Source organism: Saimiri boliviensis, chromosome 1, assembly GCF_048565385.1.
Source record: "Saimiri boliviensis isolate mSaiBol1 chromosome 1, mSaiBol1.pri, whole genome shotgun sequence".
In the NCBI taxonomy this organism is placed as follows: domain Eukaryota; kingdom Metazoa; phylum Chordata; class Mammalia; order Primates; family Cebidae; genus Saimiri; species Saimiri boliviensis.
In genome coordinates this window covers 154,983,623-155,004,392 of record NC_133449.1, presented here as the reverse complement: position 1 = coordinate 155,004,392, position 20,770 = coordinate 154,983,623, and the positions used below count along the sequence as shown (strand labels likewise).

Here is a 20,770-nt window from a genome sequence, read left to right as displayed (position 1 = left end):
TCACAGATCACACAGCTTTGAATTCCTGAGCTCAAGGGATCTTAATCCTTCAGTTTCCCAAATAGCTAGAACTGCAGGTGTGCGCCACCACGTCCAGCAGTTATTTTTTACTTTTGTAGAGATGAGCTCGTCTTGAACTCCTGGCCTCAAGCATTTCTCCTGCCTCAGCCTCCCAAACTGCTGGGATTATAGATGTGAGCCACCATATATGGCTAAGACTTTTCAGTAAGATTAAGCTATTGAGTTTCACGAACTTTTTGTTTGTTTTTTAAGCTAGGGTCTCTGTTGCCCAGGCTGGAGTGCAGTGGTGCAGTCTTGGCTCACTGCAACCTCTACCTCCTGGGTTCAGGTGGTCCTCCAGCCTCAGCCTTCTAATCTCCAAGCTGAGATTAGAAGTACATGCCACTACGCCTGGCTGATTTTTGTATTTTTAGTAGAGGCAGGGTTTTGACATATTGACCAGGGGGGTCTCAAACTTCTGCCTTTATGTGATCTGCCCATCTTGGCCTCCCAAAGTGCTGGGATCACGGAGGTATGAGCCACTGCATCTGGCCTTGGGAACTTTTTGATAAGTTTCTGACTCAAAGTCATAATGTTCTTTACCAAGGGTGTTGCTCATAAGTGGTGCTATCTCTTCTTAGAGCTTACACATGTCATTTAAAACTTAGTAGGATGGGCTGTGTTCTATGCATTTACTTTTTTTGTTTGTTTTTTTTTTTGCATTTACAATTCTTGGTCTGAGGAAAGAAAGCTCTCTTCTCCTTTGTACTCTTATCATTTGACATTCTCTTTTTAAAATTGATAATGGAAGCATGTGATTAGCAATCATAGTTCAGAGATAATGAGAAATGAGAAACATAATTCCATTTTACTTTAGGGTTAGCCATATAAGTGCTTTTCTTTTTCTTATTTCAGGTTCTCTTAGAAGCACAAGATATGGCAGTGAGAGACCACAATGTGGAATTCAGGTCCAATTTATATATAGGTAAGGTTTTTAATATTCTTAGCATTAGAAAATGTCTTCCAATAGTAATGCCATATTTTTAATCTAACAACAGCCTTTAATGTCCAGGACTTGGTTTGTCAGTGAAAATTGCTAGAAATGGCTTATTCTTAAGCTGTATGCATTTTAATTTTAATTAGTTGTACATGACAATAACTGTACTGTTTTACTCTTACCTGTTCTGTAATGAGATTGAGATTATAAAGCTAATTGCTAATAGATACCAAGACTGGTACACAGAGTGGTCCTTTAATTGTAATATAACAAATAGTATAACATGTTTTTAAAGTTGTCAACTGGAAGGAGGTAAATAAAAGATCACAGGTGCATTTAAAAAATCTTTATCTATAATGTGCCAAGCCAGTGCCTGATCCATAAAGGTGTCCTGTAATTTAACCTTCCAGTTATCAAAATGGAAGATCTGTTGAACTGTAAAAGCCAAGGGGCCTTGGAAGGCTCAGATGACCCAGATGTGTTTGTTCCACTTTGTTAATTACATCCTGAAGCATTAGCTCTGCTTTTTCATGGTTGTTCCACATCAAATTAAATTAATATAAGTTAAAATGCTTTGGGAAGCATGATGTGTTGTACAAACGTAAGGAATCTTTTTGCTGCAGACCTTCACACAGTTCTTTTCCCAGGAGATAAATGTTTATTAGAAAACTCTCTTGCCCCTTCCCAACGCCATAGGAAAGTGGAGCAGTGTTACTGTTTTCTTCTCACTGCAGCAGCAATTGCTCCTAACCTTAGCAGTTTTACAATCGAACAAAGATATTGATGTTGAAGCAAAATTTTTTCAAACTGCTGTACCTACATATAAGCATTATTTTACTTAAAGCTATTTTAAATTCAAGATATGGGGAGGCCGGGTGCAGTGGCTTACGCCTGTAATCCCAGCACTTTGGGAAGCTGAGGCTGGCAGATCACCTGAGGTTGGGAGTTTGAGACCAGCCTGACCAACATGGAGAAACCCTGTCCCTACTAAAAATAGAAAATTAGCCTGGCATGATGGCGCATGCCTGTAATCCCAGCTACTCCGGAGACTGAGGCAGGAGAATTGCTTGAACTCGTCAGAGGCAGAGGTTGTGGTGAGCTGAGACTGTGCCATTATACTCCATCCTAGGCAGCAGGAATGAAACTCCATCAGAAAAGAAAAAGAGAAAAGAAAAGAAAAGATGTGGGGAACAGCTGCTCTCCAGATGGGAGAGAAAGGGCTGCTGCATCATTACAAGGGGAACTAATTGTATTTTATATTTTTTCAATATTTAGAGTCAAAAAACATTTAAATTCTACTTTTTCACATAGCCTCTCTGCTGGTTATGTTAATATCTCAATTCAACTTACCTGGAATTGATGCTGGCCACCACACCTCCTTCTGAAATTCAAATTAGTTGATTTTCAATTGAAATACCTTATTTTAAAGCTGAATCTCATATAATTTTATTCTGATACATGCAGAGATGCAGAGGGAAATCAAAACGACAGCTCAGAAGATGCAAGGCCATAGTAGTTCATCATAAGCGTTTTATTTTTCTTTCTTTTTATTTTGAGATGGAGTTTTGCTTTATCACCCAGGCTGGAGTGCAGTGGCATGATCTTGGCTCAGTGCAACCTCTGCCTCCTGGATTCAAGAGATTCTCCTGCCTCAGCCTCCTCAGTAGCTGGTACTACAGCCACTTTGCCACCATGCCTGGCTAATTTTCTTTTTTTTTTTTCTGAGACAGAGTCTCATTCTGTTGCCTAAGCTGGAGTGCAGTGGTACGATCTTGGTTCACTGCAACCTCTACCTCCCTAGTTAAAGTAATTCCCCTGCCTCAGCCTCATGAGTTGGGATTACAGGCACAGGCCACCATCTCTACCAAAAAAAATTAGGCCCAGCTAATTTTTTTGTATGTTGGTAGAGATGGGGTTTCACCATGTTAGCCAATCAGGTTTTGAACTCCTGACCTCAGACAATCTTTACCTGCCTTGGCCTCCCAATGTACTGGAATTACAGGCGTGAGCCACTAAGCCCAACCAGTCATAAGCATTTTCTTCTGGGAGCATTATGAATAAATAATGCTGGGGAGGGCTCAGAATCACTGGAAGGGATGAGGAGCAAGACCATTTGCTTAAAACCTCTTAGTGATTTTTCCTGCTCTGTGACTCTGAATATCATATCAGATTTAATTGATTTTACACAGTTTCACAGGAATATGAGATTCTTAGCTGATAGACTTTGTAATGGACTTCAGTTCCAAATGAAATACGATTTGTCTTTAAACCTTTTTAAATAACTGTCTTTAAATCCTCAATAATTACAGTAAAGAGAGAATAAATAGCTTAATCCTTTTGTTCCAAATGGAGGAGCAGGGTCCACTGTTGCCATTAAGCAAAAATATACTTAACGAATCCTACATAAATGGCCCTTTATTTTATCTTATTTTACTTTTAGATATGAGGACTTGCTCTGTCACCTAGGCTGGAGTGCAGTGGTATGATCACAGCTCACTGCAGCTTTGAATTCCTGGTCTCAAGTCATCCTCCTGCCTCAGCCTCCTGAGTAGTTGGGACTACAGGCATGTGCCAGCACACCTAGCTAATTTAACATTTTTTTTTTTGTAGAAACAGAGGTCTCATTTAGATGCCTGTGCTGGTCTTGAACTCTTGGCTTGAAGCAATCCTCTTGCCTCAGCCTCCCAAAGTGTTGGGATTACAGGGATGAGCCACGTCACCTAACCCTTTAATCCAGAGTTCTTATGCACATTTCTGCTGAAAAATCTCTGCCCTACCTATACTCTCTTTTCATCTACTTCTGTGTTGATCACTTTTCTTAAGTAGGGCTATCAAGTTTGAATTTATGATTTTTAAAATTTTCATTTACTAAGTATTTTAATGCCTAATTTTATAATCAAAAGAGATGAGTATCCTCAGGAAGAGTATGATGTATCAGACATTTTATCCTGTATTTGCCAAGCTTTTTCAGTAAGAATAATCTTGAGTTTGTTATTTAAAATACAGATTCCCAGGCCTTGGCATAGACCCACTGGACTTGAAACCCCTGTGGAGAGGCCTGGAAAGCTGTTTATTTAATAAATACACTATTGATTCTTACCCATAAAATATGGGAAACTGATTTATCTTACAGCGTTCTTGGAAAAGGCTTAGACATTTCATTCCATAGACTTCTCTTAGAGTTTTGAAAGACAGTTACTTACTGAATACTATTTTAGTTCAGCAATGGTTCTTTCAGTACCCTGAAGTAAGAATAGGCATTTTAAAGGAAGTGCTTTTTTGATAGCATGTATTCTCATTATATGGTAATTCTTTCAAATGCCTGTCATTGGTCTAAAGCTAATACCTGGTATTACATGACCACAGATTTGGTAAGTTCATTTCCTTTTTAAACTCATGATGACTAATGATGCTGTGAATCGGCCTTGACAAGTGGACATGGACCAATAAAATGTCACTGCTTAGTGATTCATGGCATCTAAAGTGAATCACTTTAGGGAAAGTGATCATCTGACGTTGTAGATCAGTCTTATTGGCTAAGAGTGATGAAGGTGGGAGGGGAGGGCTTCCTCTTTTTTTTTGAGACAGAGTCTTGCTCTGTTGCCAGGCTGGAGTGCAGTGGTGCGATCTTGGCTCACTGCAACTTCCAACTCCCTGGTTCAAACAATTATCCTGCCTCAGCCTCCCGAGTAACTGAGATTACAGGCATATGCCACCATGCCCAGCTAATTTTTGTATTTTTAGTAGAGATGGGGTTTCACCATGTTGGCCAGGATAGTCTCGATCTCCTGACCTTGTGATCTGCTCGCCTCGGCCTCCTAAAGTGCTGGGATTACAGGCGTGAGCCACCGTGCCTGGCCAAGGGAGGGCTTCTGATGTTACAATTTCAAGATTTGTATTTACTTAAATACTAGTAATAGGAAATATTTGCTGTGTGTATATATACACACTTATTTATTTATTTTGAGATGGAGTCTCACCCTGCAACCAGGCTAGAGTACAGTGGTGCAATCTCAGCTCACTGCAACGTCTGCCTCTGCGGTTCAAGCAATTTTTGTGCCTCAGCCTTCCGAATAGCTGGGACTACCAGCATGTGTCACCACGCCCAGCTAATTTTTATATTTTTAGTAGAGATGGAGTTTCACTATGTGGGCCAGGCTGGTCTCCAACTCCTGACCTCAGGTGATCCACCTGCCTTGGCCTCCCAAAATGCTGGGATTACAGGCATGAGCCACTCCTCCTGGCCTGGAAATATGCAGTACTTTAAGTTCATTACACCTGTGAGGCATTGTCTGTAGAAAAACAGGTTTTTCTCATTTTTGAGATATCTTAATGCATTCCTTCATTCAAAAAGTATTTGAGTACTTTCTTTGTGCATACTGTCCACATTAAATAGGTTATATCTTTTGTGTCATTTTAAAACATTTAGCACTTGTAGTTCTTTGACAGTAGTATTTCTTTGGAAGAATACATACATTGTTCTTCTGAATTATAATGATACCATATACACCATTAATATTTTATGTACTTGAAAAACTTTGAAAGTTATTTCAGAGTTAGAGCAGATTTACCAGAGATCTCTGTATTGAAAAAGATGATATTAATTACCAGATGATGTATTTCAAGATCATTTCTTTTTCTATGGATCGTGAACTTTTGGGGCAATACAAAAAGAGTACAAGTTTTGTTGAGGAGGTGACTTTTACAGATGAAGCACAGATGCTTATAAAGACAGCATATGATTTGAGACCAAAAAGAGTAATACAGACAAATGGTATTGTTGCAGTAGAGAAGAAAAGGTCAATTTGGGTTAGAATAGTTGTAGAGACTTCCCTAGAAAAAATTGGCATTTGAAGATAGGCTTTTGGGAATCTGGAGGCATGTCCAGGAGAAGAGCAGATTTTAAAAGCAGGGTAGTCATACATGCAAAGGCACATAGGTTGGAATAAGCAATAATAGTATAATAGTGTGGTACAATGAGGAAAATAGTGTGAAGAAAGTAGGAGGTTGTCCTAGAGTAGATAAAATGGGAAGGGTAGATTGGGCCTATATTCCAGAGAACTGAATGTGGCAGGCTGTGAATTTTGTTCAAACTACATCAAAGAGGTTTGGGTAAGAGATTTATGTTATTAAGATTGTTATGCCATTAAAATTACTAATGGTAAGCAGTAGTTTTGAAATTGTGCTCTGTGGAGTGTCTAGGAGCAGGACCGTTGATACCTTGGTCACCACTATATCCTTGAAGCCCAGGATAGAGCCCGCTACCCAGTAGGAACTCAAAAATGTTTGTTGAGTGACTGGCCTAGTTTTGGGTCTTCCTTGGGCTGTTTCAGCGAGCTCAGAATCCAGTCAAAGAAAGGACAGAAATTGCTCAGCTGATCAGGCTTGTGGATAATACTCACTTCCTGTAATTCTCTTTTTCTTCCTTGTGTAGCTGAGTCCACCTCAGGGAGAGGCCAGTGCCTGAAACGCATCCGCTACCATGGCAGAGGTTACTGTGGGATCATGGAGAAGGTTTACTGCCATTATTTTGTGAAGTTGGTGGAAGGTCCCCCACCTCCACCTGAGCCACCAAAAACGGCAGTTGACCATGCAAAAGAGTATATTCAGCAGCTTCGCAGCCGGACCATCGTTCACACTCTGTGATGGGGCGATTCAGACTCCACAGTATATATATTTTGCCATTATTTTCTAAAAATAAAAATTGAAGAAAATGCTTTTTAAGATTTGTCACTGAATTATTGAAACAGTATATAACTGCTAGTATGAATATTTATAAGGCTTTGCCCATCTCTTTTGAGCCTCTGGGCACATTTGTGTGCATTTGTGACTTGGAAGGGGAGAGCAACTTTTTTTTTAAAAAAAATCGAACATAATAGAATTTGTAAGTAATACCATAAAGCAGACAACAAGAGGCATACATATTGAAAAGAGTACACAAAATCATGATGCATAGGACTGTCTGCCTAGGTAATTCAATCAAATAAGCAAAAGGTCTATCAGAACTGATAAAAATTATGTGTAAGTTAAAATATTCTACATTCAAACATCGACTGCCAAAACTTAACTAAAAATATAAGGCTAACAAGATACAATTCAAAATGAAAATAAAACAAAAATAGAAAATACTAGAAATAATTTTAACAAGGGATACATAGGACATGTATGAAGAAACTTCAAAACTTTAATGAGGAAATTCTAGGAAGACTAGAATGAGTGGAACCAGAACCTACCAATTGATAAATGTTATCAAGTAAAGATATCAGTTTCCTCTTAAAATTTATATATTTAACTCACTCCCAATAAAAGTACCAACAGGATTTTTTTTTTTTTTTTTTTTTTTTGGATGGCTGTAATTAAAAAATTGGTAAGGGATTATATAAAGATGTTCAGTTAGATGGCTAGGAACAGGCGGAGTGCAAATCAAGCAGTAAGACATGTCTCAAAGGAAACAGAGTGATGAATAAGGTTACTGTCCCCATGTACCAGCCAAGAACATCTTATGGGGTATTCAGTGTTTCTTAATGGTCAAGGACAGGAAATAGAATGGAGAGAGACAAGGACATACTGAAGCCATTTTTCCTAGAAGTACTGTAGTATTGTACTGGAGGCAGAAGTTTTAACAACTAATTAAAATATATTATTATTATAATAAGTATGTGTTAATAGATCAAAAAAGCATCATGATAATACATGAACAGGGTTTTAAAGATCCCTAACAGGGTCCCAGGTAGAAGAGTGATGAAGGTAGTCCTGTAAGGTGAGCCACTGTGTGCAAAGATGCAAAGCCTGAGAAAGCCTGTTGCAGATTAGATCTCTGTTGCTGGAATTCATGACTGTAAATGGTAGGGCCAAGCTGGAAATGCAGATCAGGTCTAACTTATGAAGTGCTTTCTTGCTATTCTAACAAAGTATGTTTCAAATATATGTGTGTAGGGGTGTGGGAGGTTATATGTATGCATAATGTATGAACAAAAACTCAAAATGCACAGTCTTTTAAAAATGCTACCAGGCAACTTGTGCCAACCTTTTAAAAATTGTGAATGTTATATATATTTTTAAGATAATACATGTTATCTCACTTTTGAATAGACATGCTTTAAGGAGTAGGAAATATGTTGTTTTACCAAGAGATTTCTTAAAAAATTATATTTTAGGCTCTGGTGAACATGTGCACATCCAGCATCCTGCAGGATTGTTACATAGGTACATACATGCCATGGCGGTTTGCTGTCTCCATCCTCCTGGCCCCACCTCTCCCCACCCCCCCAGTCACCCACATCATGCATTTCTCCCAGTGGGTGTTAATCCTTCCCCGCCCGCTCCCCTGCTGTCCCTCCCCTCCTCTCCATCCCCTCACCTAGCCCAGTGAATGTTGTTCTCTTTCCTTGCCCAAGTGTTCTCATTGTTCATCACCCGCCTATGAGTGGTGTTTGGTTTTCTCTTCTTGTGTCAGTTTTCTGAGAATGATGGTTTCTAGAGTCATCCATGTCTCTACAAAGGACACAAACTCATCGTTGTTTTTATGGCTGCATAGTATTCCATGGTGTATATATGCCACATTTTCTTTGTCCAGTCTATCATTGATGGGCATTTGGGTTTGTTCCAGGTCTTTGCTACATATACAGCGCCACAACGAACATATGTGTGCATGTGTCTTTATAACAGAGCTATTTATAATCCTTTGGGTATATACCCAGTAATGGGATTGCTGGGTCAAATGGAATTTCTATTTCTAGGTCCTTGAGGAATCTAGAAATACCTGTCTTCCATAAGGGTTGAACTAATTTATACTCCCACCAACAGTGTAAAAGTGTTCCTTTTCCTCCACATCCTCTCCAGCATCTGTCTCCAGATTTTTTTTTTTTTTTTTTTTTTTTTTTTTTGAGACGGAGTTTCGCTCTTGTTACCCAGGCTGGAGTGCAATGGCGCGATCTCGGCTCACCGCAACCTCCGCCTCCTGGGTTCAAGCAATTCTCCTGCCTCAGCCTCCTGAGTAGCTGGGATTACAGGCACGCACCACCATGCCCAGCTAATTTTTAGTATTTTTAGTAGAGACGGGGTTTCACCATGTTGACCGGGATGGTCTCGATCTCTCGACCTCGTGATCCACCCGCCTCGGCCTCCCAAAGTGCTGGGATTACAGGCTTGAGCCACCGCGCCCGGCCCAGATTTTTTTTTTTTTTGAGACGGAGTTTCACTCTTGTTACCCAGGCTGTGCAATGGCACGTGGGTTCAAGCAATTCTCCTGCCTCAGCCTCCTGAGTAGCTGGGATTACAGGCACGCGCCACCATGCCCAACTAATTTTTTGTGTTAGTAGAGACAGGGTTTCACCATGTTGACCAGGATGGTCTCAATCTCTTGACCTCGTGATCCACCTGCCTCGGCCTCCCAAAGTACTGGGATTACAGACGTGAGCCACTGTGCCCAGCTCCATCTCCAGATTTTTTTAACGGTCACCATTCTAACTGGTGTGAGATGGTATCTCATTGTGGTTTTGATTTGCATATCTCTCATGACAAATGATGATGAGCATTTTTTCATATGTTTGTTGGCCTCATATATGTCTTCTTTGGAAAAGTGTCTGTTCATATCCTTTGCCCACTTTTGAATGGGTTTGTTTGTTTTTTTCTTGTAAATCTACTTTAGTTTTTTGTAGGTTCTGGATATCAGCCCTTTTGTCAGATGGGTAGATTACAAAAATTTTTTCCCATTCTCTTGGTTGCTGGTTCACTGTAATGTTTGTTTCTTTTGCTGTGAAGAAGCTCTTAATTAAAATTAGATCCCATTTGTCTATTTTGACTTTTGTTGCCATTGCTTTTGATGTTTTACTCATGAAGTCTTTGCATGTGCCTATGTCCTGGATGGTGTTGCCTAGGTTTTCTTCTAGGGTTTTATGGTGTTAGGTCTTATGTTTAAGTCTTTAATCTATCTGGAGTTAATTTTTGTATAAGGTGTAAGGAAGGCATCCAGTTTCAGCTTCCTGCATATGGCTAGCCAGTTTTCCCAATACCATTTATTAAACAGGGAATCCTGTCCCCATTGCTTGTTTTTGTCAGGTTTGTCAAAGATCAGATGGTTGTAGATGTGTGGCATTGCCTCCGAGGCCTCTGTTTTGTTCCATTGGTCTATATCTCTGTTTTGATACCAGTACCATGCTGTTTTGATTACTGTAGCCTTGTAGTATAGTTTGAAGTCTGGTAGTGTGATGCATCCAGCTTGTTATTTTTGCTTAGGATTGACTTGGCTATGTGGACTCTCTTTTGGTTTCATATGAAGTTTAAGGTGGTTTTTTCCAGTTCTGTGAAGAAGGTCCATGGTAGCTTGATGAGGATAGTATTGAATCTATAAATTACTTTGGGCAGTATGACCATTTTCACAATATTGATTCTTCCTAACCATGAACGTGGAATGTTTTTCCATCTGTTTGTGTCCTCTCCTATTCTTTGAGCAGTGGTTTGTAGTTCTCCTTGAAGAGATCTTTTACATCCTTTGTTAGTTGTATTCCTAGGTATTTTATTCTCTTTGTAGCAATTGTAAATGGGAATTCGCTTATGATTTTGCTTTCTATTTGTCTGTTTTCGGTGTATAGGAATGCTTATGATTTCTTAACATTGATTTTGTATCCTGGGACTTTGCCAAAGTTGCTTATCAGCTTAAGGAGGTTTTGGGCTGAGACAGTGGGGTCTTCTAAATATATGATTGTGTCATCTACAAATAGGGACAGTTTGACTTCTTCTTTTCCTAATTGAATGCCCTTTATTTCTTTTTCTTGTCTAATTACTCTGACTGGAACTTCCAATACTATATTGAATAGGAGTGGTGAGAGAAGTGCCAGTTTTTAAAGGGAATGCTTCTAGTTTTTGCCCATTTAGTATGATATTGGCTGTGGGTTTGTCATAAATAGCTTCTTTTATTATTTTGAGATACATTCCATCGATACCTAGTTTATTGAGAGTTTTTAGCATAAAGGACTGTTGAATTTTGTTGAAGGCCTTTTCTGCATCTACTGAGATAATCATGTGGTTTTTGTCTTTGGTTCTGTTTATATGGTGGATTAGATTTATAGATTTGCATATGTTGAACCAGCTTTGCATGCCCAGGATGAAGCCTACTTGGTTGTGGTGGATAAACTTTTTGATGTGCTGTTGGATTTGGTTTGCTGGTATTTTAATGAAGATTTCTGTACCAATGTTCATCATGGATATTGGCCTGTAGTTTTCTTTTTTAGTTGTGTCTCTGCCAGGTTTTGGTATCAGGATGCTATTGATCTCAGAGAAAGAGTTAGGGAGGATTCCTCATTTTATATTGTTTGGAATAGTTTCAACAGGAATGGTACCAGCTCTTCTTTGTACGTCTGGTAGAATTCAGCTGTGAACCCATCTGGACCTGAACTTTTTTTGGTTGGTAGGCTATTAATTGCTGCCTCAACTTCAGACCTTTTCAGGGTTTCAACTTCCTCCTTGCTTAGTCTTGGGAGTGTGCAAGTGTCCAGGAATTTATCCGTTTCTTCCAGATTTACTGGTTTATGTTCATAGAGCTGTTTATGGTAATCTCTGAGGGTAGTTTGTATTTCTGAGGAATCGATGATGATCTCCCCTTTATAATTTTTTATTGCATCTTTTTGATTCTTCTCTCTTTTCTTATTTATTAGTTGAGCTAGCAGTCTGTCAATTTTATTGATCTTTTCAGAAAAGCAGCTCCTGGATTTATTGTCTTTTTGAAGGGATTTTTGTGTCTCTGTCTTTTCAGTTCTGCTCTGATCTTAGTTATTTTCTGTCTTCTGCTTGCTTTTGAGATTCTTTTTTTTGATCTTACTCCTCTAGCTCTTTCAATTTTGATGATAGGGTGTTGATTTTAGGTCTTTTTTTGTTTCTCATGTGGGCGTTTATTGCTATAAATTTCCCTCTAGACACTGCTTTAAATGTGTCCCATAGATTCTGGTATGTTGTGTCTTCATTCTCATTGGTTTTGAAGAACATTTTTATTTCTGCCTTCATTTCATTGTTTATCCATTTGTCATCTAGGAGCAGTTTGTTCAGTTTCCATGTGATTGTGCAGTTTTGAGTACTTTTCTTAATCCTGAGTTCTAATTTGATTGTGCTGTGGTCTGAGAGACAGTTTGTTATGATTTCTGTTCTTTTGCATTTGCTGAGGAGTGATTTACTTCCAATTATGTGGTCAATTTTAGAGTAAGTGTGATGTGGTGCTGAGAAGAATGTGTGTTCTGTGGTTTTGGGGTGGAGTGTCCTGCAAATGTCTATTAGGACTGGTTGGTCCAGATCTGCGTTCAAGTCCTGGATATCCATGTTGACTTTCTGTCTCGTTGGTCTGTCCAATATTGTCAGTGGAGTGTTAAAGTCTCCCACTATTGTTGTGTGGGAGTCTGAGTCTCTTTGTAGGTCCTTAAGAACTTGCTTTATGTATCTGTGTTCTCCTGCATTTGGTGCATATAAATTTAGTAAGAGTTAGCTCTTCTTGTTGCATTGATCCTTTTACCATTATATAATGCCCTTCTTTGTCTCTTTTGATCTTTGTTGGTTTAAAGTCCATTTTAGCATAGACTAGGATTGCTACCCCTGCTTTTTTTTTGCTCTCCATTTGCTTGGTAGATCTTCTTCCATCCCTTTATTTAGTGTCTATGTGAGTCTTTGCACGTGAGATGGATCTTCTAAATATAGCACACTGTTGGGTCTTGACTTTTTATCCAGTTTGCCGGTCTGTGTCTTTTGACTGGGGCATTTAGGCCATTTACATTCAATGTTAATATTGTTATGTTTGAATTTGATCCTGCCATTTTGTTACTGGCTGGCTGTTTTGTCTGTTAGTTGATGTGGTTTCTTCATTGCCCTGTTCTTTACGGTGTGGTATGTTTTTACAGTGGCTGGTACTGGTTGTTCCTTTCCATGTTTAGTACTTCCTTCAGGAGTTCTTGTAAGGCAGGTTTTGTAGCGACAAAATCTCTCAGCAATTGCTTGTCCATTAAGGATTTTATTTCTCTTTCACTTATGAAGCTTAGTTTGGCCAGATATGCAGTTCTGGGTTGAAAGTTCTTTTCTTTAAGGATGTTGAATATTGGCCCCCACTCCATTCTAGCTTGTAGAGTTTCTTCTGAGAGATCTGCTGTGAGTCTGATGGGCTTCCCTTTGTGGGTGACTTGACCTTTCTCTCTAGCTGTCCTTAGGACTTTTTCCTTCATATCAACCCTGGTGAATCTGACAATTATATGCCTTTGGGTTGCTCTTCTTGAGGAATATCTTTGTGGTGTTCTCTGTATTTCCATGATTTGAATGTTGGCCTGCCTTGTTAGGTTGGGGAAGTTCTCTTGGATAATATCCTGAAGAGTGTTTTCCAACTTGGATTCATTCTCCCTGTCACATTCAGGTATACCGATCAAGCATAGATTAGGTCTTTTCACATAATCCCATAGTTCTTGGAGGATTTGTTCATTTATTTTCACTCGTTTTTCTCTAATCTTGCCTTCTCATTTTATTTCATTGATTTGATCTTCAGTCTCTAATATCCTTTCTTCTGCTTGATTGATTTGGCTGTTGAAACGTGTGCATGCCTTGCAAAGTTCTCATGCTGTGTTTTTCAGCTCCATCAAGTAATTTATGTTCTTATCTAAGCTGGTTATTCTAGTTAGCATTTCATCTAACATTTTTTCAAGGTTCTTCGTTTCTTTGCATTGGATTAGAACATGACCTTTTAACTCAGAAGTTTATTATCCACCTTCTGAAGCCTGCTTCTGTCAATTTGTCAAACTCATTCTCTGTCTTATGTTGTTCCCTTGATGGTGAGGAGTTGTGATCCCTAGGAGGGGAAGAGGTGTTCTGGTCTTTGAAGGTTTCATCCTTTTTTTGCTAGTTTTTCCCCATCTTCATGGATTTGTCTCCCTTTGATCTTTGAAGTTGGTGATTTTGGGAGAAATCTCTGAGTGGACGTCCTTTCTGTTGAGGTTGGAGCTATATCTTTTTTGGCCTGTAGAGGCCCTGCTGGGCTGCCTCAGATTCAGTCAGGTTGCTGGGTGGGTGGTCTTCCCCTGGGGTTTGTTTGCAGGTAAAATTGGCCCCGCCTTCCCAATGGTGTCTCTCCTTCCCTGAGCTCGATCTTCCTGGTTGGGTCAAACTGGTGTATTCGCTGCCAAGCTCTCTGGCACTTAGGCTTCAGTTTGAGTTGTGTGGGGAGTGATGGGGCCTGCCAGGCTTTATGACCTATTTCAACTCTGCCTCTTTCTGTGGGATGGGTTGTTCTGCCCTGCTGGCCTTAGTCCAAACTTCCGCCCAGGTCCAGCCAACAACTTATGGCACCAGGCAGGAGCGGTGGCTCAGAGTTGCATCAACAACCCACAGTGCCCCTCAGTCTGGTAGGATTCTCGTGGACCGTGGGTTGCAGGAGGGATGAGGTAAGCACAGGAGCCGAATGGGAGCACTGAGTGGGTGAAGTCCCCCGACCGACCTTTCCAGTGACTGCATGTTCCAGGTGGGGACACATCCCGCCCTGTCTTGGTTCATTCTCCCTGGGCGGCTCTTGCCCTGCTTTGGCTCCTCCCCTGGGCTATTTTCAGACTCCTCCCAGTCCCCCTGGAAATGAACCTGGCACCTCGCTTGGAATCGTGCAATCCTCTAGCCCTCTGCATTTCATTTGCTGGGAGCTGCATTCCAGTGTTGCCTTCTCTCGGCTATCTTGGCGCCCCCTCGAAATCAGCTTTAAAGATAGCAACAGACTATATTTCTCTGCTTGCTTTTTTGAGATGAAGTCTTGCTCTGTCGTCCAGACTGGAGTGCAGTGGTGCGATCTCGGCTCACTGCAACCTCCGTCTCCCAGGTTTTAACAATTCTCTTGCCTTAGCCTCCCGAGTAGCTGGGACTTGAGGTGTGTGCCACCACACCTTGCTAATTTTTTTGTGTTTTTAGTAAAGATGGGGTTTTGCAGGCTGATCTCGAACTCCTGACCTCAGGTGATCCGCCCACGTCGGCCTCCCTAAGTGCTGGGATTATAGGCATGAGCCACCGCAGCCGGCTAGCAGATAATATTTCAAAAGGCTTTTAAGTAACTTTGAAAGGGAATGTTAACTTTCCAGCTAGTGTCCTGCAAGTGGCTATTTTTATACTGGACTTGAATAGATGTTATGAGGTAAGAAAATTGTTTTTATTTCACCTGATTTTCTCTTGGGACCATGGGAAGTTAGTGTGGCTGCATGTTGTTTCATTACAGTGTTTTAGGGCATGCAGTGGTACTGTTTTTCCTTTCACTGTTGGCACAGGCCAGTAAGTAAAGGATTATATTTTCCTTTACTGTTTTAGCAGTAACTTGAAATTACAGAATTTTATTAGACATACGAAAATAAAACTCCAGAAACCTTTAAATTTGAAAATTTTCTTTTGGTTAAGTAAAGCCTGTTTTTATTTTTTCTTCCAACAGTGCTTTATATTGTTTGGATGGTCTTGTTTAGGATTGATTTATTTTTTATGGTAAATTCAATTACTGAGAGAGGAATCGAACCAGTCTCAGCATTGCATTCTAAAATGAGGCAGTAGGTGGCACTCCCCTCTTGTTAGCAGAAAATGTTTAGAAATGGTTAGTTTCAAATTAGAGTGTTCAACACTGCTTCCACTAGTCTTCATTAAAAGAAGCACTCTTGGCCGGGCGTGGTGGCTCTCGCCTGTAATCCCAGCACTTTGGGAGGCCTTGGCAGGTGGATCACAAGGTCAGCAGATCGAGACCATCCTGGTCAACATGGTGAAACCCCGTCTCTACTAAAAATACAAAAATTGCTGGGCATGGTGGCGCCCGCCTGTAGTCCCAGCTACTCTGGAGGCTGAGGCAGGAGAATTGCTTGAACCCAGGAGGCGGAGGTTGCCATGAGCCGAGATCGCGCCATTGCACTCCAGCCTGGGTAACAAGAGTGAAACTCCATCTCAAAAAAAAAAAAAAAAAAAAAAAAAAAAAAAAAAAAAAAAGCACTCTTTGTCCACAGCCCTAGTCCAATGTTTGTCAAACTTTTGTATGCAAAAGAAGAATTGAGGATGCTTGCTAGTTAATGCAGACTTCTGGTCCTCACCCCAATGATTCGATCACTAGGTCTTATGAGAGGCTGGTTTCAGAAATCTATGTTATAAACAAACATTTGTGGGTAATTCTGTTGTAGGGGACTACCCTTTGAGAATATGGCTGTAGGAGATTGAAGAATGTTGTTTTAGGGCCATGTTTTAAGATGGTATTAATAATAATTACTGGTTTACTGGGAACTTGTTATTTGCAAGCTCTGTGCTAGTATTTTACCTAATTCTTCACAACATCCTGCAAATGTAGGTATTGTTTTGCCGCTTTACAAAGGAAGAAACCAAAGCACACAGAATTCAAATAACCATCAGAAGTCACACAGCATGTAAATATTACAGCTATGATTTAAACTAGGTTTCTAAAGTACCTGGTTCTGCATACCTAATGAATATACCGCTGGGTTTTTGTGTCTCTACAGTTAACCTAATGCATGGATAAAAGGCATCAGGGCTTAGTGGAATAAACCAAGGTTTAGGACAGAATCATTCTGGGTCCTAAGCTGTTGTAACATGGAGTCATGGAAATAACACTGGAATATTAAAAGTTGACCTTCATTCTAGTCTGTGCATTCTCATTAGCCAGAAAGAAGACTGGATAGGTCCTTCCTTCCCTTGCTGGCCTCCATTTCATTCATTTATGAAACAACACTCAGTGTTTTCTGTAGACAACCTTTTTCAGAATCACTAGAAGAATTTGTTTAAAAATGCAAATTCCTGGGCTCTACTCTCAGACTTAATGAATCAGAAGCTTTGGTGTGGGAGACCATGGAACCTGCACTTTTAACAAACGCCCCAGTGATTTGCATGTTGGAGAATCACCACACCAGGTCACTGTGCTCTCATTTGGTGGGGATGTTTCATGATTCTCAGTCTTGGAGTTGGGACTTCCTTGGATGTGCCTAAAATAAGCTACGTGGTGCGATGGACATCATAAATATAAATTATGTAAATAAAGGCACTGCTTCACTTACATTTGAAGCAGCTCCAAATGAAGGCTATAAAAGCTATTTTGAAGCAGATAAGGAAAAAACAGAATTCTAATAAAGAAAATTTGCTTGTGATTGCAGGTTAAGCCTTCATTTGGAGCTGCTTCTAGTATGTTATAAAAAGTAATTAATCTGTATCACTGACTATACCTGGTACTATTCTAAGCACTTTATAAAAATTATCTCAATGAATTTTTCCCACTGTGACTATGGTACAGAGTACATCTGGCTAGTTTTCATGGCTAAGAGTGTACTTTCTAATGTCAATGAACATTGTGGTTCCCACTTGAAGTTTCACTTTTCGTGTTCTGTGACATGGTTTGGCTCTGTGTTCCCACCAAAATCTCATCTCAAATTGTAATCACCATGTGTTGAGGGAGGGACCTGTAATCCCCACCTAACAACAGAGGGAAGTGATTGGATCATGGGTGTAGTGTACTCTGTGTGTTCTCCTGATACTGAGTGACTTCTCATGAGATCTGATGGCTTTATAAGTGTTTGAAAGTTGCCTCTTCACTCAGTGTCTTGCCTGCTGCCATGTAAGTTGTGCCTACTTCACCTTCTGCCATGATTGTAAGTTTCCTGATGTCTCACCAGCTATGCGGAACTATGACTCAATTAAACATCTTTTCTTTATAAATTACCCAGTCTTGGATATTTCTTTATAGTGGTGTGAAAACAGACTAATACGTTCAGAAACCATTGTCTGTTATTCTTAAAGGCAGTCTCTGAATACTTGTAATTTCCTTCCTTTTCAAAGAATTACAGTAGATTCAATCTTTCATTGGAGTGTAGCACATTCAGAAAGTACACCAATTGCACGCATATGGCACCATTTGTGATCAGCCGATGAACATGTGCAAATACCCCCATTGGGACAAGAAATAGAACATGAATAGCAATCCTGAAGCCCCTACCTGCCCCATCAAGTCACTACCCTGTCTCTCCTCTCAAAAAGTAATCGTGGTAGATTAAAAAAAAAAAAGGTCAGCTTTTGTTTTTTCAGCTCAATGTAATTTATTGGGCAACTATTATATACCTGGTACTGAAGATATAGTCAGTGAACAGAGTAAATACGACCCCTGCTTGTGGAGCTCACTCTGATGGGAAAGACAACTGTACAACAGTCATAGCAAGTGTTTATTGTGCTGAGTCAATGGACTCAGAGGGACAGGGGCTCTGAAAAATAATTACTGCTTCTTCGGGATTTACTTACAGAGATACAAGCAGGAGAAAGGGTAAAAACTAATATAAGGATCAATAAAGAACTATGATATTAAATGTCAACTTAAGAGATTTTATTTCATTCCTATTATTTGTAAGACAGCGTCTTGATCTGTTGCCCAGGCTGGAGTGCAGTGGCATGATCATGGCTTGCTATAGCCTCAGTCTCCCAAGTAGCTGGGACAATAGGCATGCACCACCACACTCGGCTAATTTTTGCATTTTTTTGTAAAGATTGGGTTTTGTCATGTTGCTCTGGGTGGTCTCAAATTTCTGGGCTCAAGCGATCCTCCGACCTTGGCCTTCCAAAGTGCTGGGATTATAGGTGTGAGCCACTGCACCCGGCCTATTACAAATACTTTGAATGAAAACAAGGAAATACTGGTTTTCTTTTTTTGAGAAAATGTACAAGTCTTCTGAAGATCGTTTGTAAATTCCATGTGTCCACAGTGGACCCCAGTATAAGAAATATTGATTTAAATGATTTATCTGTTTGTCTGTTTATCTAAATGGTCACAGTTTTTCACTCTTTTCATATATGGATACTCTTTGCAATGTGACTTTGTATCTCCTTTCATTAAGAGGTGGAGTCTTTGAATGTGGGCTGGTTTGTGACTTATTTGGCCAAGAGAAGGTAGCAGAAGTTTTCCAGTTTTGAGTCTAGGCCTCAGAGGCCTTATTTGCTTCATCTTTTTTTTCCTGGACCTTTGCTTTTGCTGTGTAAACAAGCCCAAGCTAACCTGCTGGAGGACAAGAGATCACATGAAAGAGAGCAATTAGTCCCACACTGACAGCCAGCCAACTCAAACCTGAGTGAGCCCAGCCTATAACAGAGCTGCTTACCCCATGAAAAACTGACTATCGAAGCATGAATGAGCCCAGCTGAGATGAGAAAACCCACTATAAACTGACTTATAGAGTCATGAACAATAATAACTGCTTATTATTTAAGCCATTGAGATTTGGGGTAGTTTGTTACACAGTAATAGCTGTGATAAATATTTCAAACTTTGCACCCTATGGAAAATACCTATCCTTTTTAAATGGCTGTAAAAATTTATGAAATTGATTCTTGGGTTATCATATAGGAACCTTAATAGATTCTTCAAAATAGGAACTGAATAGATAACTTTAAAAAATCATACTGCCTTAAAACTAGAAATTTGTTCCTTTTTAAAAAAGGTTATAATTCAAGCTACTTGATAATTGAACACTCCTAACTCTTGGTTCTTTTGGGGGAAAAGGATCATTAAGATAGACATGAACTATGAATTCAATCGAATACAAATGAAACAATTAGGTGTGGGAAAAGGGCATACAAAGAAGGTTAAGAATCCTATGTAGTTAAAAAAAAATCCTTTGTAGAATGTGCTCTATCATAGCCAACCTGGAAGTACATTTCTCAGAATCCCCTTCTCTGTGGGGTTGTGGGTTAGAATTGGCTGAAAGATGAATAAGATCTGGGTGTTGGAAGCAATGCTCTCACAATCATTTTGGCATCCTGATACGTATTGTAGTGGTAATTCAGTCGAAGATACCACGCTAAAGCAGCAAGTATCCCATTTCAGCATCTTATAAGACTAATGTAAACAAAACAAATTATTATATTGGATAGCTCAAAGAATCTCTTAAGTGGGCCCAAGAACTAGATTTTAAAGCTATGTAGCCAGGAACAATGCAATCAGAATACATAGGAAGAAAACCATACCTCCTCACAATAGAACTATTCTAGTGGAAAGACTACTCATGACGCTGGACTTGATACAAGGATTCCACCTTAGCTGCTCCTAAAGGGCCAGATGCCTATGTACTGTCTGGGTATAACGAAATCTGTAATCTACTCTGTGACCACCTCCTCACATTGTTCTCTTCCATCTCTGAATCAGTGTGGTCATAAATGACTGACATATATCATATGAATGAACCTTAGTTGTAAGTACAGAAGTGTACTTTTTAGTTTTCTGGTTTCTAAAGCATGCCAGTGTCCTCCAGTCAGAGACCGCCACAAATTCAGCTCTAGTTGAATAAGTTGGGTTTATTACTTGTTGCAGCGAGGGAAAACATACACCATGGGGCTTATTGAGCTGTGGGGTGTCTTAATAAGAGGTGTTAGAACCTATTATGGGATTTGGGCATTGAGTGATTTGCAGAGGGGCTAAAGAAACAGATTTCGTTTTTTTTTCTAGATTGGATGCTGTCAGCAGGTGCAATTCTATGACGATCTCAAGTTTTATAAATAGGGCAAACGAGAGTGGAAAAAAAAAAGAGTGTAAGTGGTAAAGAATTACCAGTTACTCAGGAGAGAGGAATGTTTACTATTTTGCGAGGGGCACAGTGAACTTATTTTTGTCTGAGCTTAGGCAAAATGGTGGTGTGAACTCGCCTTATCTCACTGAACCATGATCCCAGAGTAAGCTTGTCTGGCTTTGATATTCTGTGACATGGTGACATGGCTTATGTCCAACAGAGGGCAGCATGGCCTAGCTGTGAGGGCCTG

At 39.9% G+C, this 20,770-nt stretch overlaps 1 protein-coding gene across 1 annotated transcript in view; it reads left to right on the top strand.

Annotated features, from left to right (window-relative positions):
• Positions 1-17,692, top strand: part of MRPL22 (mitochondrial ribosomal protein L22) — a 34,413-nt gene extending 16,721 nt beyond the window's left edge. The window contains exons 6-7 of the mRNA XM_003934063.4: positions 916-985; positions 6,432-17,692. Of these exons, the coding sequence (XP_003934112.2) occupies positions 916-985; positions 6,432-6,643 (282 nt within the window). The 3' untranslated portion in view covers positions 6,644-17,692. The remainder of the gene's footprint in view (positions 1-915; positions 986-6,431) is intronic.
• Positions 17,693-20,770: the final 3,078 nt, after the last annotated feature.